This window comes from Paramisgurnus dabryanus, chromosome 11, assembly GCF_030506205.2.
Source record: "Paramisgurnus dabryanus chromosome 11, PD_genome_1.1, whole genome shotgun sequence".
NCBI classification, from domain to species: Eukaryota; Metazoa; Chordata; class Actinopteri; order Cypriniformes; family Cobitidae; genus Paramisgurnus; species Paramisgurnus dabryanus.
Window position 1 is genome coordinate 12,099,953 of NC_133347.1, and position 18,625 is coordinate 12,118,577.

At 36.8% G+C, this 18,625-nt stretch overlaps 2 protein-coding genes across 5 annotated transcripts in view; both read left to right on the forward strand.

The window, feature by feature from the left end:
* Positions 1-3,741: 3,741 nt before the first annotated feature.
* dmbx2 (diencephalon/mesencephalon homeobox 2) lies at positions 3,742-6,282 on the forward strand. Its single transcript, XM_065247903.1, has 4 exons — positions 3,742-3,880; positions 3,979-4,158; positions 5,021-5,196; positions 5,330-6,282. Exons 2-4 carry the CDS (start codon positions 3,987-3,989, stop codon positions 5,783-5,785), a joined length of 804 nt encoding a protein of 267 aa, XP_065103975.1. The 5' UTR covers positions 3,742-3,880; positions 3,979-3,986; the 3' UTR covers positions 5,786-6,282.
* A 412-nt stretch (positions 6,283-6,694) lies between these two features.
* The window catches only part of csnk1g2b (casein kinase 1, gamma 2b), a 37,498-nt gene continuing 25,567 nt past the window's right edge, over positions 6,695-18,625 (forward strand). For 2 of the 4 annotated variants that reach the window (XR_010525644.2, XM_065246792.2), the window contains exons 1-2: positions 6,695-6,840; positions 11,309-12,098. Coding sequence is in view for 3 of the 4 variants with exons in the window: in XM_065246792.2 (XP_065102864.1) it covers positions 11,871-12,098 (228 nt within the window). In the remaining variant the exon portion in view is untranslated. Of the gene's footprint in view, positions 6,841-11,308; positions 12,099-18,625 lie in introns of those variants that run through there. The other 2 variants (XM_073816215.1, XM_073816216.1) reach the window with 2 other exon arrangements.

Genomic DNA, 18,625 nt, shown 5'->3' on the forward strand with positions numbered 1-18,625 from the left:
CAGGTTTCATCATGAAAGTGCCATGAAATAAATACTTTTTTTTCCATAGAAGCAAATCTCCACTAATCCTGCAGGCTGAAGAGACAAAGGCTTCTGGGCTCGGAGTTTGAGGCTTTTAATGGGGTTCAGAGGCTACTCAGCTAAGGTTCCTCTAAATGACTTATTTTGAGCGGACACTAATACAGCTTGACAGGCAAGAACATCGCAAAGGGGGAAAAAGAAGAGACTTGAGCACAAGGAAAAAGTTGCACACAATTCCAAGATAGTTCTTGTTTGGAAGAGGTGGAAGTATCAGAAAAGAGAAAAGTTTTGATTTGATAATATGTTACCATTGAACATTGGGGTCTGCATGGAAAAACAATACACACTTGAAAACTCTTCAAGAGTATAGAGGTTTCATACCAGCATCCTCCAATATGAGATATTCACATTTAAACATACTGTATATACAGCAATGGTAAAATGTCCAAATTTGAACAATTTACTTCTTTGCTCTTTTTTTAAATACGTTGTTAAAGATGCATTAAAATTGTATTTGTATGTTGCATTGGTGTGTTTAGCTCAGCTTTGGGAATTTAAGGAGGTTTGTACTTAAATAACACATGCAAAGTTTATAAAGACATAGCCCAGGACAATGACTACAAAATAAAACCACAAAAGAGGATCAACAAATATAAAAAAACGATAAAATTGTTGTCAGTGCAGACTGATCTTACAGCAAGTCGTGTTATAGTCACAAAAATCTGTTTAATTTATTTGTGTCCATGGCACGAACTTCAGCTTTTTTTCGCGCCTTGAGCACAAATGTCTTTTCGTATCACAAATTTCTATAAATTAAGTTGGTGGCACGACTTTCTTTCTTTTTCATTTTATGTATTGTTTTCTCATAGTTTTTTCCTATTTTCTTACCATTGTCACTTGGGGTTGGGGTTAGAATCACTTTCTGTTAAATTTTTAGACATCCTAACGCAAACCCCAACTCTAACCCCAACTCCAGGCGAGAATAGTTTTAAAAGTGGATGAAAAACATGTAGAAACCAATACATAAAAGTACATCCAACCCCAAATCTAACCCCAACCCCAAGCTACAATTATTTAAAAATAGGGAAAAAAGAGAAAACAATACATAAGATGACATGAAAAAGAAAGTTGTGCCATGGACACGCAAAACTATTTGTATAAATTTGTGCTGAATAGACAAAAAAGCTGAATTTTGTGGATTTTGTGCCATGGACACGAATAAATGAATAATTTTCTCATAGTTTTTTCCTATTTCCTTACCATTGTCACTTGGGGATGGGGTTAGAATCACTTTATGTTACATTTTTAGACATCCTAACGCAAACCCCAACTCTAACCCCAACTCCAGCGAGAATAGTTTTAAAAGTGGATGAAAAACATGTAGAAACCAATACATAAAAGTACAACCTAACCCAAACCCCAAATCTAACTCCAACCCCAAGCGACAATGATTTAAAAATAGGGGAAAAAAGAGAAAACAATACATAAGATGACATGAAAAAGAAAGTTGTGCCACGGACACGAAAAACTATTTGTATAAATTTGTGCTGAATGACAAGAAATAGACAAAAAAGCTGAATTTTGTGGATTTTGTGCCATGGACACAAATAAATGAATAATTTTCTCATAGTTTTTCCCTATTTCCTTACCATTGTCACTTGGGGCTAGAATCACTTTCTGTTACATTTTTAGACATCCTAACGCAAACCCCAACTATAACCCCAACTCCAGGCGAGAATAGTTTTAAAAGTGGATGAAAAACATGTAACAAACCAATACATAAAAGTACAACCTAACCCAAACCCCAAATCTAACTCCAACCCATCTAATCCTAATAAAACAATAAAACAATAAAAACCCCAAGCGACAATGATTTAAAAATAGGGGAAAAAAGAGAAAACAATACATAAGATGACATGAAAAAGAAAGTTGTGCCACGGACACGAAAAACTATTTGTATAAATTTGTGCTGAATGACAAGAAATAGACAAAAAAGCTCAATTTTGTGCCATGGACACGAATAAATGAATACAATTTTTTGTGACTATAACACAAATTTTCGTGAGATCATGTTGCTCAATGCATGCTTTATTACTTGTGAGTTTTTTTGTTTTACTATGCATTTTTTTTTGTATATTCAAATAAAACCCAGATTCCCTAATATGCTGTGGTTTGCTTTTTTTGCCAAATTATTTTGTCCATTAAGTGTTTTGCCCATTTTGAAACACACTCTCAGAAAAAAGATACAAAGTTGTACCATTTATATATAGATATGTACCTTTGAGGTACCTTTTAGGTCCAAACTGAAAAGGTACCGCCCCAGTGACAACTTTTGTACCATCATGTACCATTTTTCATTTTTTTTGTCCATGTAACCAACACATCCCAAATCATTTGTTTTTCTTTATTCTTTGATATTCAAAAAATTGTGAATGTAAAGAATTAATGAGACAATTCTTAAAATCTTAACTTGGAGATTCTCTCTGTAATTCTGATTCATTGTTCAGCAGGCCACAACCAGTATTGTGTTTTCACACATGTACACGCATAATTCCATGTACCCGTATGCATATAGTATAGACAACAAGCAGATAAACCAACCCTTCCTGCACAAAAGCGAGTTGAGTGTGATGCAAAGTATTTTTTTGTGTGTCTCATGCCAGTACGTGAGCTCCATGATTGGCTGCAGTGCTGGCCTTACGGGGACACACATTCACACATCCAGGAGTGCACAACGCCGCTGATACTCGTGGGAAACATAATCTAGTCCTCCACATGCTTTGCCTTGCTGGCCCTGAGCTGCACAGTGTAAGGATTTTGTGGAATTTACATCTCTGAACCTCCTAAGCCGCTCCCAGCCGCTCCGCTGCAGTTTAACTGAGGATGATCTGATCTGAGGTGACTGAGGTTTCAGATGGAGCTAAACTGCTGGCTGAGCTCAATGTAAAAGTGATTATGGGGTAATGACAGCTAGTGACAAAAAGTGAAATTTCGCTGTGTAGCCTAAATAATATTTTTTTGTATAACGGGGTGTGTTAATGCAGGTATATACACACTCACACACACATATAGTTTATAGCTTTGTCTTATTAATAACAATCAATTGTTGGCTCCCCTCATATTGCTTTGTTTGTCCCCCTTGTCTTTTAATTTAAATCATACATGAACCATTATTCATTTTCAAATGCTAATGACTTTTAATGGATTCTCTTTTAATCCAAATTAAAGATTTTTGATGCATTTAGCCCAGTGAAATCACCCTAATAGGCCACTTTGAGAGTGCATACTTAAATTGACATTTTCTGGGCAAAATATGGGTCCAGTTAGCAAAACAAACCTGCCAAACAAACACCCACCCTCAGAGTTAATACTAACAAAAGCTGGGGAACGGTGGAGAAAGAAGAAAGAGAACAACAGACAATCAAAGGCTGTTATTTTAATCTGCCCAACCCCAGAGATTAGTGGAGCATTTTTGTTTTAATTGTTTAAAGGGGGGAGCGCAATGGACGCTCATTGACGGGAGATGCTTTGCCTAAATCTCCCAAGTTCAATAGTTTCAAAAACTTGAGCCCCAAGACCCCCCTTTTCTCTCCCTCATCCCAGTTAATCCAAGCTAATACCTTTCTTTCTATTGGCTAATGGTTGAAGGAAGCTGAAGTTAATGCCTCTTAAATAGTGGAAACAGAGCTGGAGAGAAACTAAACTGATGCTTGAGTTACGCATGGAGCAAGACGAGACTGGAAATACAAGGACCAAACAAGTTAAATAGCAATATTTTAAGGATTTTTCTATCAGCTGGAATTTTTTATCTTATGAGGAGTTACACATACGATCATTTGACAGTCATTGGAAGTCACAAGTAAGTTTCATTTCTGTTGTTCCCCGTTGAGTGTATCTTTCTAAACTAAAACCTTAAAATCTGTACTAAAGATAGTATTTTATATTTTATTTCCACAGCAAGTGAAATGGATTCTGTGTACTTCTGTGGATCAAGAAGCAGCCAAGGCCTCTTTCCATTGTCACAGTTCAACTCTTTATTTTTTGACGTTCACCAGCAGATGGCACAGCAGTATCAGGTTCATTCAGCAGGCAGTCCATCATCCATCCAAACTTTTACAGTAGCAGAGCGCCTGGCAGGTAGAGACATGTATATGAATGAATGATAACAATTTAAATTGTATATTTAATTTGTAAAAATGGCATCAAAATCCAATAATTTACACTTCATTAAAGTTCATAGGGAATTATTTACAAATAATGAAGCAGTATAATGTATAAAAAGTAAGAAAAAGCTGTCATTGGGGTGGTACCCTTTCAAAAAGTACAAACTTTAAAATATGCTGGGTTATTTTCAGCCCTGCGTTGGGTCAAAAAGGGTCGGGACAAGTGTTTGGTTTAAATAACCCCAAAAAGTTTTTATTTAACTCAACAATGGGTTAAAACACCAGCATTTTGGGTTGAAACAATCCAGCACAGGTACCATTACAACCTAACAGGTTGGGTTTATCCAGTTTAGGGTTGAAAATACACATTATTAGAGTGCATCTTTGTACATTTTAGTACCTCAAATGTGCATATTGGTACCAAATGTATAGATCTGTACCTAATGGCACATATAAGGACCTTTTTAAAGGGTACCGTCCCAGTGACAGCTTTTGTACAATTTTTTTCTAAGGGTGTACACTTTAAAAACAGGTTAAATGAAACTAGAAAGTGTTCATATTTGACCCAGCCATAGTTAAAACAACCCAGCAGTTTTACAATAATTGGGTTTAAATTAACCTATGGGTTGTTTTAACCCAACATGCATTTCTAGGTTAGTTTAAACCAATAAGTGGGTTTGTCCATATTTCACTCAAGCATGGGTTGGAAATACCCATCATTTAGAATGTTATAATTTTAATTAAATTGTAATATATTGTGTTATAGATATGAATCTTTCAATTGTTAATATATGTAATATTTCAATATAAATAATAAAGTTATCCTATAAATTAAGAGCTCATTCTTGAGGCACGATATGGGAACCATCAGAAACAGCGCCGCAGTCGCACAGCCTTCAGTGTGTCGCAGTTGCAAGCCCTTGAAAAGGCCTTTCAACAAACACAGTATCCAGATGTGGGCATGAGAGAGAGGCTGGCAGTCTGTATCAACCTCCCAGAGGCTCGAATTCAGGTAAGAGCCACAGGTTTAAGCAATAAAACTATTGAATTATTATATTTGAACCTTATTTTGTAATAAATAAAGGTTTAGAATGCTTAAATAGATTGCCTAAAATGTTTTAGATTAACACAAGGTATTTCTACAGGTGTGGTTTAAAAACCGTCGTGCCAAGTTTCGAAAAGGTCAACGCTTCAGTCCTCTTCTCAAAGAGGAAAGCCTTGTGCATCGCTGTTCAAGTAAGCAAAGAAAACAAGAGGCGAAGGATCACGAGAAAGACTCAAAATCTCAAAGCTCGATCAGAGACGACAAAGTCAAACCTACAATTTTATCCTCAATGGACACTATTCATGTTCAGCCCCAACCCAGTCTAAACTCCTCTGCTGTTTTTCCATTCGTTACTGGACAACACTACCAACAACCAGTGCATAATGCACTTGGCCTTTTGTCTGCTGGCCTTCCTTTTCCTCCCAACTATTTACCCATAATGCAGCATCAGCACAGCATGGCTGCCAATCTGGTGTCAATGGGAAAATGTAGCAATCTCATTCCTCAATCTGTTTGTCATTCTAAATCTATGGTGCACCACCACCTGGACATGTAGCAGTAGCATGAACCAAAAGACCCCATTGAGTCAGTTCTTCACGTAAACAGGGTAACAGGTGTCCCAGTGTTCCTCCCCCAACTTCCACACAATTTTGGGGGAAAAGTTTGGAATTGGATATTTTTCTTTAGCTTTTTTAAATGATTTTGTTGCACACATATTTTGAGCACTTTGTAGATTTTTTTGAACATTCATCTTATAGTTAGTTTGAGTATTTAAATATTTGTAAACATAACCACCCAAATTGGTTTTGACGCAGTTCAATATCCTGGAAATGGGTAATGATATGATTTATTCTTTGTAGACCTTCATTGTGTGACCTTGCGATTGCCCATGAATTTGAGGTTTTCATGACTTTTAATGCAAATAATTTTATTACATAATCATTCAGAAAGAATAGCGTATTAAATAAAGTCGTATGATCATAATCCTTTTTAATTTTTATGCAAAATCATAAACCATTCACTGTCATTGAAGAATGCTGTAACATGGATTTGCCTGAAACTAACTTTCAATAAGCAACTTTATTGTACTGTCCCCCACATGTAAAACTATTTTATTTTTGTATTTAGAAGAAAGTGGCAAATAAAATTTTGCATACATTCTTTCCATTTTAAGTTTCTCTGTAAAATAAATTTAGTAGCCTAGAACACTTGAACAATATGTAAACCTATAATCTCCTGTCACAGTAATCTGACGTGACATATTATGCTTTAAATCATTATTATTCTTCAAATAAATGTATATTTCCTATTTAATAACTCATCAACTGTTGATATAGAGAAAACATCGTATTTTTCTACCGGGTGAGGGTGATAGGGTGCTACGGGTGTGCGCTAATACAGCTGCATATTCACCATTGACGGTACGCAATTTAGAGAGCGTAGCCACAGCAATGGGAGTGTCGGGTGACGCCGGAGCTTCGCTCACCGAGACGGGTAGCTTAAAGAGACGACAGCGAAGCCGGGTCTGGTCTTCAGAGGAGAAATAAATCACTTAAAAACTAAAATTTAAGGACCATGTCGCGGCATACCACGTAGGAAATTCACACACAGGTAAAATCATATTTGTGTTGCCTAAAGAAAACACCCTTTCACTCATTTTAATCGAAAAACCGAAAGGTTAGCTGCTAAATGGCTAATGCGATGTTCCCTTAGCCGGTGTGTTGCTAAGCTAGTTCATTTGTGGAGGATTATTATCATGTTTGTCTAACAAGAATTGGAGTTGTTTGGTTTGTTGGCGGTATTTTTTGAAAACAGAAGATAAGTTTATTTATCTTTAATGTAAGAAGAAACTCCATTCGGCTTGTATTTATTTGATATTTGACGGTTACGAGAGGCTTTCGTTAGTTTTAAGATCGTAAATATTGGCTAATAAATATGGGCTGAAATACCTTGAATGCGTTTTGTTAAGACAATGAAAGTGGTGGCTTGTTAGTGAAATATGTATTACAGCTAGGCCATGACAGAAATGATAGATTTGGGAAACATTTGATGGACGGATGAGATACACTTTCAGTGCTAAGATTGAAATGGCTGTATTTTTTTTCGATGTAGACCTAGTTTAAATAGAGTTCTGCATTGCCATAAAGTGTCATCAGCATTTAAAATAATCTGTATGATAAAAATTTAAATAGTAAGTTCATACAGATGTGTGAATGTGTAAAGTCCCATGTCTAACAAATCATGTAAACTGTGTTTAGTTTATTTTTCTAATATAGAGTTGTGTCTTAGTTCTAGCCTGTTATCAGACTTAAAAGATAACAAAAACAAACAAGCAGTATGTTAAACTCCGTCTTTCCATTTCACTAACAGGCCAAACAAATTAGTATGGGAAATCACACTGTTCTCAAGGAAATAAATGATCAGGCAGCCCTCTCTATCTTTCTTTGTGTCCCAGGCCTAAATGAACAACACGTAACAACCCAAAACATCAAATACACAGAAGTCTATAACACCAGCTTCTCTGTTTTGGCCATCGGAGAAAGTAGAAGTAAATGTCTTGGTTTAAACAGTCTCTAACACTTGCATATTTCCTGTTTGAAAGCTAAAGGCACATTTAAGGTTAGGGTTGTATTTGTCAGAATGATGAAGCTTGTAGGCTTAAACTTTGTTTCTTTCCATGGCTGTTTTTAATAGTAAGAGAGCTAAGATAAAGCGAAAATGGATTGTTAGCTGGTTGTTTATCTTGTTTCTTTGTGGGCAAAGTGGTTTGAATCAACTGTAACTTCATGGATACTGCAACCACTAATCATGTTTAATTTCAGATTATGTGGTATTGTGCGCATTACTGAGCTTTTAAGTACTAGTTCATCATAATATGGACTATTTGGGTGAATAATTGAGGAGCTCAGCTCAGATGCAAAAGTTGCTAGACGCCACCTCCGTCAACAATGAATTAATGATATAAACCGAATGTTCTTTGCTTGTATATATGTTCATATAAATATTTTTACTTCCAATCTGATTAATCCCAACCTGAGGCCATTCAGAAATACCCAGTTTGTTGACAGAATCCATTAAGGGCCTGATCAAAATATGCTCTTTTTTTTTTTTACAAAAAACATGTCAATAGAGTTTTTCAATTCTTAAACTGCTCCACTTTTAAAGGTAAAGGTGTTTTTATGCCTCTGTTTGTTGTTTTCCTTTGATATTCATTGGGTATAATCTGGTAAAAAGAGGGTCGCACACCGGACGAGAAGCGCCGCATTGCGCCATGAACACATTATTTTCTATGAATGTACGCACACCGGCGGTGCCTGGCGGCGGATGTCCGCTGTGACTCTGGACACTGCTCAAATCCCTGTTGTGGCACAGAGCACCACTCACATATTTTAACATTAAATAACATCATATTTGTCCCAAATCGTTAGCGATTAATATTGGCCTCTAACGTATATTTTGCATTTTGAAGTAGACGCTATCTGACTAAGCTTGCGCTATTTAATGTGCACTTCTGAGTTGTCCTAGAGGCTGTTTACACTTGGCATTAACATGCGTTTTCGTCGATCGGATCACAAGTGGACGACGTTAATGCCAGGTGTAAACTGTGTTAAAAATTTGTAAACGCACATGTGGTTGAATATGTTCGTACAACCACACCCCTCACAGTATTCAGGAAAGAAGCGGTCGAAAGTGGACAAAAGAGACTGGTTTAAATACCAGGTGTAAACGTAATGTGTCTCTCTCGTCCACTTGTGATCCGATCAACGGCAACGCATCTTAATACCAAGTGTAAACAGACCCCTAGACGCGACGCGGCGCTGCGCTTCTCATCTGGTGTACGACCCCCCTTTACTGCAATTGAAGTTTGTATTGTTATATCAGGGATGCAAGATATAAGTTATCAGAATAGCGCAAATGTTCATATCGCAGTACACATACAGCACTGATTTGCACAGAGTTGAAGAGTTAAACATTGAAACTACACTGTAGTAGTGCATCTACTGTGATACCAGATGTAATGCTTAAAATCTAATTTGTAAGTGCCTTGCATTTTTTAATGGAAGTACTTTTTTACACATTTACTTTGCATTTGTATGGCTTACAAATGTTATTTGCATCTTAATTGATTAAAAAGGGCGACAGAGATGGTGTTGGATCAGTATCTACAGATACTGGTTGTGGTATTGACACCGGTATCAGTTGCGGAAAAGTGGTATCGGCCCAGCCTTATTAGCATACCGCCTGCCACACCATCCAGCAAGTTATCGCATACTGTTTTTTTTTGTCAATATCATGCAGCCCTATTTTACAATGTAGGCTAATCTAAATGTGTTTAGATGTTGATAACCATGTTTTCTGATCCAACCTGTAAGACAAGTATTAAAGTAGAGGGATATATGCCCTGTAATCATTATTTATACACCATTTCTGTTCTACTGGAAACCATATGTTGTAATTAATTCTGATCCTTGTCTAATTGTTACCTTGTGGCATAGTTTTACATTTCGCCCTCGTATAAGCTTGTAATCAACATTTAATGGGAGACAGCAACCGGCAAGGTAACCAAACCTTATCCAACAAAATGCATTATGTACCACTGAATATGACTAATCACTCATGTCACTTGAACAACCTTGATGTTATTCACATTACAATGTGTTATGTAGAATAGAATTGCGTCATTATGTGTTATACGTTTCCTTGTATTGCAGCCTGTTTGTTGAATGCCTTATGTAACATCTTGTTTATTATTCACCTTTGTGTAGCATCTACTGTAAAACAATGTGCAATTTAGATTACGTGATTGTGAAGATTATCATGTACTGAGAATTGATTTCAGAAAATTGATGCCCAGCACCCCTCTCAGAAGTCAGTACGTTGATATGCATGGTTATAATCTAGTTACTTTATCTGTCTGAATGAGTTTACATGAGGCAGACAATACTTAATTGTGTCATCTCTGTCTTTTGGAGCATGCATACAACAGTGAGGCCAACATATTTTTTAATTTAATGTAAATGCATTGATTGTTTAAAATACTTAAGCGCCCTTGATTGGTGATGGATCTTTTTAAATAACAGGGACTCATCTTATTGTTTTTGCTCAGGCTAAAGTACTTCAATTTCTAGAGTTTAGAAAAACGAGCAGTGCATTAATCTAATGAGTTTGCTGAATATGCAATGCAAATGGATTTTTGAAATTAAGTACTAAAAATCCCTAATAAAGTTTTAAAGACTGTTTTCAGTTAAGCTGATTGTATATTGCTCATCAGCTCTGGTATCCTTTTACAGCCAGTCTCAGGACTGTTCCAATGTCAGGCAACCATTGATCGGTTTAAGTGCATTTTCTGAAGGAAAGCACAGCCGTCTCTCCAATAGTTCTTGCATTACCTGCTCTGACTTTATTTTCCATTTACATTAACAGCAGTGTTGACCCTGGTTGGGGAGGGTGGGTGGTTGTGGAATAGAGATCTCTGACCTTCTACACTGCTTCCCCTCTCCATTAACAACCACACAGGTGTCATCAAAGTTCCTGTTGGAATTGGAAACTGATACCAGCACTGTTAGGCTTGTAATTTTCAACCGTTCTGTTCCACACTTTGAAAATCCCATGACTGTCTTGGAGGCCAACCAGTGAAATCTGTTGGTGTAGCGTCATATACTCCATTTCACTGGACCACCAAAATTGTATTGCTTGCTATTTATCTCTTTTAAAAAAACAAAACAAAACAAAAGTGATGTTATCCATTTCCCTTTATAGGTTAAGGATGCATTCTTATTGTGTGTATGCGCTATGGTGTCCAGTATGCACTACTTGCACTTTCTCATTTATTGATTATTTTATTGGACCTTGACGTAATTTGAAAATGGATTCCATGAACATTGAAGACAAGGCTTAGTGTCTGTGTTTGAGCATCTTATAATACTTCGGCCTGTGTTTGTGCATTTATTTGTCTTCACAGTACTGTACATCCTTGTATATGAAATGTTGGTCTTATGAAGGTAATCTAAAGAAGATACATTATAATTTTTCTGATTATTCTAATTGATAATCTGTTTCTCTCTTTAATTCATTTTAGGTTTCCAGAGAAGGGTGGACTATATTGGTTGAACACATTACCTCTGGTTCTGTTTGGATCTGCTTGCAGCAGTGTTTGAACATGAAAAATGTTTGCTGTACCACCTTAGACTGACTTCAAGGAAACCATGAGGAGCACAAGGGAAAGTTCACTGGTTGCAGTTTGGTTCCACTAGCAGGAATTGTGTATGTGTCCGTGTTAAAGAGATTGTGCGGGTGCATGTGTGCGTGCGTGCGTGCGTGTGCGTCTGTATGTGTGCGTATGCTACCATTACCTGCCTGCTTCAGGCAGTGACATGCTATTCTGAGGGCAGAAGCGCAGGAAAGTTCACATCCACCAAAGGATTAATGCGAGGAGGACGCTTTCGGTGATACCCACTGCATCTGCAGAAGACATCAGTTCCTGCTCCTCTGAAATCTACAGTACATAGATACTTTTCAACCCCTTTACCTGTTTTGTGTTGGTACCACCGTCCCCACACATTCCCTGAGGGTTGTTTTGAAACCTCTCTGTTTTGCATGGCAGGGGAGTAATCGTGGAGAGGCCAGGGTATCACAAGCTTATGGATTTTGAAAAGAGAGGTGGGAAGGGGGAGACCGAGGAAAGCAAAAGGATGTCCAAAGCAGCCAGTAGTAGGACTGGTCATGGGGGACGAGGAACTGGGACCACCTCTGGGGTCCTTATGGTTGGGCCCAACTTCAGAGTTGGGAAGAAGATTGGCTGTGGAAACTTTGGTGAACTTCGGCTGGGCAAGAACCTCTACACCAATGAATATGTGGCCATCAAACTGGTAAGGACTGTCATTTAATGAGAGAAGTTTATGATTTTTGCTTATTTCCGTTGTGGGGTGGAAGAAGAAAGTTTGCACTTCAAATTGGTGCAAGATTTTGCCTCAGTGTATCAAGATCCTTATACCAGAATCTTTTTATTAAGAGACCTACTATGTGTGATATTTAAGGGATAGTTCAACTATCTTACTCAGAGGGTGAGTAAATGATGACAGTATTTTCATTTATTTGTGAACTATTGCTTTAAGGAAAATGAGACTACACATTTCAGAACTATAGTAAAATGCACTGCGGGATTGGGATTGCACACTTTATTATTGCACATGTTTGTTATACTTTTTGACAAACATTTAAACTTAGAACGAGTTAAGAATAAAGTTGGGCAAACACCAAAGTGCTTAAATATAGATAATTGCAATATTATTGTAACCAGAGAGAGAGAGGTTTTTTCTTGGTAGAGCATTGTTTTTGTGAGAAGGGTGTTGGTTTGTTCCCAGGGTACACACAGTGCATTTAGGATATACATTTTTAACTGTATGATTAAAGTCACTTTGTATAAAAGCGTTTGCCAAATACTAGGGGTGGGCACAAGTACTCGATTGCTCGAATACTCGAACGTGGCATCGATGATCGATCACGAAAACGATGATCATGTGGGTTTATTTATTAATTTATTTATTTGTTGTTATGGAGGCATTTGGATGTCTGGTTAGCATTAAAAGCTCCTGTGGTAGTAAAGACTGAATGCGTGTTTGGCGTTGTGTTGAGCTACACAGACCGGCGTATGACATTAATAACGTTAACATGCATGATTCAAAAACAAACCAATAAAGTCCGCTCACCCACGCCGCAGCAACCCGCCGACATATAGAAAGCGCATCAGTATGTGTTTATTAACCCTTTAGTTTCACTTCTTCACGCAGCTTTTCCGGTTAGAGGTTTCTGTTAAAACATTTAATTCTTTAATAATGTAGTATGTGTTCTTTGTTCTGTCATAGTTTCTTCAAAATTACGTTTTATTTGAGTGCTTTTAAGATATTTTCATTTTCACCATGACGTGTACACCCTGCCCCCAGTTAATCGAGTACTCGTTTATCAGACCTATGGATTAATCGAAATGAAAAAATGAGATTAATGCACATCCCTACCAAATACATAGATGTAAATATTGTGTTGTCAGGTCCTTGCTTTTTCCCACCTATAACATGTTTCTAATTTTAATTTATTTCACAAGGTTCTTAGATTTTACATGAATCAAGCATTCATTTTTAAAAATATAGTATTTTGAAATACTATACTATAGTTTCAGCAGCAGTTTTGCAAAGATTAAGTTTACATTTTTTAATATTGGAGATTGACTAGTGATTACTGATTAGACCTTTCCTTGGCTTTCTCACAGGCTTTTGCCTCTAGAGACTCGTATTACAACTCAGTTATTTTAGGTCTATTAAAGGTCTCGTTCTTTCTGTGTTTTTGAAGCTATGGTTGTGTTTACAGTGTCCAATATAACTTATGTTTCATGTGTTAAAAAATGTAGTATTTTCCACCCAATTTACTTATCTGTATACCGCTGTTTTTACTCTCATAAAAACGGGCTGATGTCTTCCTTGTTCTATGGAGTCACTCCTTCAGAAATGCGTAACAAGTTCTGATTGTGTAGTTTGTTTAGTGTGTTATGATTTGACAGCAGCTTAGCTTAGCAGAGCCGTTTGAGCCAAAGCTGGAGACTGACATATTCCTGTGGGCGGAGTTTAGTCAAAAACTCTTTTATTGACATCATTAAATCAGGAAGTAGAGGGCTGTAGTCCAAACCGGCCTATCGCTGTAGGCTTTGAATGGGGACTTCTGTTCAAGAAAATATATCGCCTTGCATTGAACTTTGAGCTTTATCATTTTGAGGGTATTATTTATGCTCTAACAGCAACATTACACATTAACTAAAGTTTGAAAAATGGCATCAGGAAGAATGTGACTTTTAAAATAGTATGCTTTCAGTTTAATGTAAACGTTATGTGTATTAAGGTAACAGTATCCTGGTAAATCAAAAGTTGATTGGGTAACGCTTTAATAAATGTAGCTTGTGTAACTTCGGAAACAGAATTTGGAAATAGCTAATCGGGGAGACGCACACAGTGGTTTCCCTGTTCAACTTTTAGCAAGTACAATAAATCACTGTTACTGTTTGTTGACACATACTCAATTTTTCTTCTTAATAAGCAAATATATCATTTAATGATGAGTGATATTTGATTTTTTTACATGTGCTGTTTTTAGTTAGCCATCAGTATATAAAGTACTTTTATAGAGTAGCTTTGATCCATGAAATTACCATTAACATGATTTGGGGCTGTTTTAGTACCACTTCCACAAATACTACCTTTTTACTGTGGTTAGGGACAAGCTGTTTGTTTGGAAGTCAAGCTTTAACACTCACTCTTAAGTAAAGTATTGACTGACCTTGCAGTGGATGATCATTGTGACGTAACATCTCCTGACTCTCTCTGTGGGCTAAAATTGGCCTCTAAAACACGAGTAAACACGACAAGAGCCTTTAAGGAATTGGGTATCTATCTCTCAGTAGGGGTGTGCTAGATATATCATTTGCGACAGGTAATGAAAAGTTATTTGAGAAGTTATTTAGTGTTTTTCGGACAAATATAGTCTGTTCTTAAGAATAATTTCTATTATAAGAACTATTATAAACATGACAGCATGAAATCGCTGATAGAGGAACTCAATATATTTAAGCAATAAGCCATTATGTAAGGCTATGCTTCACTGCTTGTGGTGTGTTTGACAAAAGTTTGCATTTGCTGACTTTTTCGTTCTTGTCAAAATCCCAGATATTATCAGAATTGCATCGCACATCTATACGTCTCCATGAGATTCGTTTTACTACCCTTTGAGACTTTCACAGAGAAATTGATTCATTATTTTCTTCATATTTTCATTCACAGTTCTGCACTTGACTCATAAACGCACACGAGGGACTTCTGAAAGTACGTTGACATTTTTAAGTCATGCTGCACCCAAACAGAAGCTCAAAGTTCAGTTCTATTTAAAGCCCACGTTGGGTTTATTGTTTGATAGGACTTTCGTAAGGATCATATTAAGCTGTTGACGCGATGTTCTGGGAAATGACCATCGAGTAACTCTGCACCCTGAGAAAAGGATTGTCATAGATAGACATACACTTAGTCGCCCATTTCACCGGATCCTTTCGTGGAGGATACGATTATCTTTGCATTACGTCAAAGGCTTTATTATCTTTGCACTGTTGCTTTTTTTAAGCCTAGCACTGCAATTATTTGCATTCAATAATGCCAGTGTGGTTCTGTCCACATTTTAGCTGTGACATTTCAAGTAGGGCTGTATATCTGAATCATGGCTGATTCATTTTAATTCAAATGCTTTTATGTAATAGTAATATGTATCACGGTGATACTATCACCCAGACCTAATGTCAGGGTATCTCAGACATCTGTCTACTGATGCAAACAGGCTGAATGTTGCATGTCTTCCTCTGTAAGCATCAAAACCTCAAGACACCCACAGTTTCACCAGCTGCCTGCTGCTTATTTAATGAGTATACTTGCAAGTTTGTGCTGTCAGTTAAGCATTGTTATCGTTTGTTTACAAACTGTAATGCAGATGTTTTCCATATTTTATTAGTTCAGGAGTCCCACTTCCAATATTTCCAGTTTGGGGCATGTTCACATTTGTAGCGTGTCCCACCCACATAAGCCCTATTAGTAGAGATCCTCACCGTGCTAGAAACCTGCTGACTTGGTAAACTATGCCGTTAGTTGTAATTAACCATTAGGAATGTTTATCTGCTTTGCCAACTGATAAACGACACCGACAGGTTCCCAGAGTTTTTTCATTTGTTTGTTCTGTGTTTTGTGGCAACTGCACCTGGGGCAAAGGTGAGCACCAGTGTCACTGTTCTGTAACACGTGACGTGAGCATAAGAAAGAAAAGAACTACAGTTGTTTCTGCCCTCTGACAGGGTCACTAGAAAAGCAAGAGTGGGAAAAAATTACAAGAGGAGCTGAAAAGAGAATATAGCTGATGAAAGCCTCTTTGTTTCCCGGTTCTTGTCGACACAGTGCTGCAGTCAGTCCATACCGAGAGGCTCGCCGGGGACCCAGAACAGAGTAAAAGAGTAGAAACACTTGTCGTTTCTCTCTCTCTCTTTCTTTCAGCTGGGAATCCCAGTTGTGTAACACATGTATGACAGCTTTCAAAACAGCAACTTTGTAGTAATACGAGAGCTTTGGTTTGTTTCATCGAATGTGTGGCCACAGATCATGTGATTTTTGTCCATCGCTCCTTGTATTTGATTTCTTTCCCTATCACTCTAAAAAAACAAACGGTGCTATATAGCACCAAAACTGTTGCTTTGGATCGTAATCATAGAAGAACCGTTTTTTAGTGCCATATAGCACCGGTGAAGCACCTGTGTAGAACCATATAGGGGCCATATAGCACCACTATAGCACCACATATGGTTCTACAAAGCACTATTATGGTTCTACACAGGTGCTTCACTGGTGCTTCACCGGTGCTATATGGCACAAAAAAACGGTTCTTCTATGATTACGATCCAAAGCAACAGTTTTGGTGCTATATAGCACCGTTTGTTTTTTTAGAGTGATGTAATTCGAGTTGCTTGAGCCCCACCCATACAGTCTGTCTTCCATTGATCATTTTTTTAAAAGAGAAAGTGAGATGTGTTTCAGGTGCAGGTGTCTAAATAACTATTTTGGCAAGAACTATGATTGGTTTTGTCGTGTTCATTAGCACTTCACTAGATTTTTGAGACCGCTATTGACAGCTTTTGTCTTATGATTGACAGTAACTTGGTCCATGAAAAAGTGAAACGGACAGCCTTCTGTATCACTGCTATATAGGGGTGGGCGATAAACTGGTTGATATAATAAACAGGTAGAAATTAATCAACCTGTAGAGATTTTGGACCATTGTCTCCATCCATGTTACGCGCACACGCTGTGTGTTTTAAAACAATTGATTTCGCGCTTCCGCTGCTCATTATGCTGGTGAGAATTTTTGCCGCTTTATTGGCCTTAAATACACACATGTGTTAAAAAGTGTCCTCATAAACATGATGATTTAGGTCTTGAAGGGATAGTTTGGCCAAAAATGAAATTAAACCCATGATTTACTCACCCCCAAGCTGCCCGAGATGCACATGTCCATCATTTTTCAGACAAACACATTTTCAGTTATTTTAGAAAATGTTTTAGATCTTTCAGTTAATCAAATGTAAAGTTACAGGGTTCACTCCTTCAAGTTCAAAAATTGTGCATCTATCCTTCACAAAATAAATCCAAACAGCTCCACGATGATAAACAAAGGCCTTTTGAGGGTAATCAGCGATGATTTGTTTTGGAAAATCCATATTTAAAATCCATATTTTAAACATATAAAAAAACTATAATAACTAGTTTCCGGTAATCATGGGTTTCATATCGTTTTTGGCAGAACTATCCGTTTAAGATAAAGTAAAGAGTTTTAAAAGCAAACCCATATGTATTCGGTCCGGAGTGACTTTGATCTCAAAGGAGAAGTTACCTAATTTTACTTCTGTCTGTCACTCATTTTAATCAAACAGCATTGAGAGAAATCTCTCACTGCTCTTGACAAAATCACTTTTTTACCTTTATTAACATGTTTTTTTGTCTTCTTTTTTCTGCTTCTAAGTATGTACTGCTGTATAAGTTTTTGTGAAAATTATGAAAATTCTATGGCATTAAAGATTTTAAACATGAAACCATATAAAAAAAGAACTAAACTGTGATGCATTTTGTTATCATGATATAAAACGAATCCTATCGTGATATTGGTCATATTGCCCACCCCTACTGCATTTTCATCCCTTAAGGTGGTAATCTTTTTTAAATAATTTTACAAATCTGAAGTTTCACTTAATAGACACTCCTATTTGCATACAGTGGTATGAACCCTAAAATAAATTTCTACCATCTTCCACGTTTCTGTAGTTGGCAGGTAAATAGATAACTCTATATCTATGAAGGAAGTAGTGAATGCATTTAAAGGGTGTGTTAGCATTTGATTTTTTATTCGTGTTCTAGACATTCTCACGAAATCCAGTGTCCATTCTCACGAAATCCGTGTCCAGCATCAGAAAAAAAACCCTTGAAGCCAATTTTTTTGCACATATAAGATTAAGGTCTGAACTTAATATAACCATTATTTTTTAGAGGATTTAAAACATACTTCCTATAAAATTATTTACATTTTTTTGATTATCATTATAAAAAATTATCATAACCGCAGCATGATATTACATTATGCATTTACAAACTCATGTTTTGGTTATTTAATTAGAACTAAAAATATGTCTATGTATTATGACAAACAAATTTTTAATTTTTATCTGAAGTGAAAAAATAAGAACTGCTTACCTGGTAGCCATCTTGAGTGTCACAGTCAATTATGTTCCTTCCAAAAATTTTTTTTTAAATGTTAGTTCCTTGAGGGCTTA

What these genes read in the sequence shown, in the direction of transcription:
- dmbx2 (XM_065247903.1), top strand. Translation starts at nt 3,987, where the DNA reads ATGGATTCTGTGTACTTCTGTGGATCAAGAAGCAGCCAAGGCCTCTTT. An exon ending in AGTAGCAGAGCGCCTGGCAG is followed by an intron (nt 4,159 to 5,020) that starts GTAGAGACATGT and finishes CTATAAATTAAG; the next exon opens with AGCTCATTCTTGAGGCACGA. An exon ending in TCCCAGAGGCTCGAATTCAG is followed by an intron (nt 5,197 to 5,329) that starts GTAAGAGCCACA and finishes GTATTTCTACAG; the next exon opens with GTGTGGTTTAAAAACCGTCG.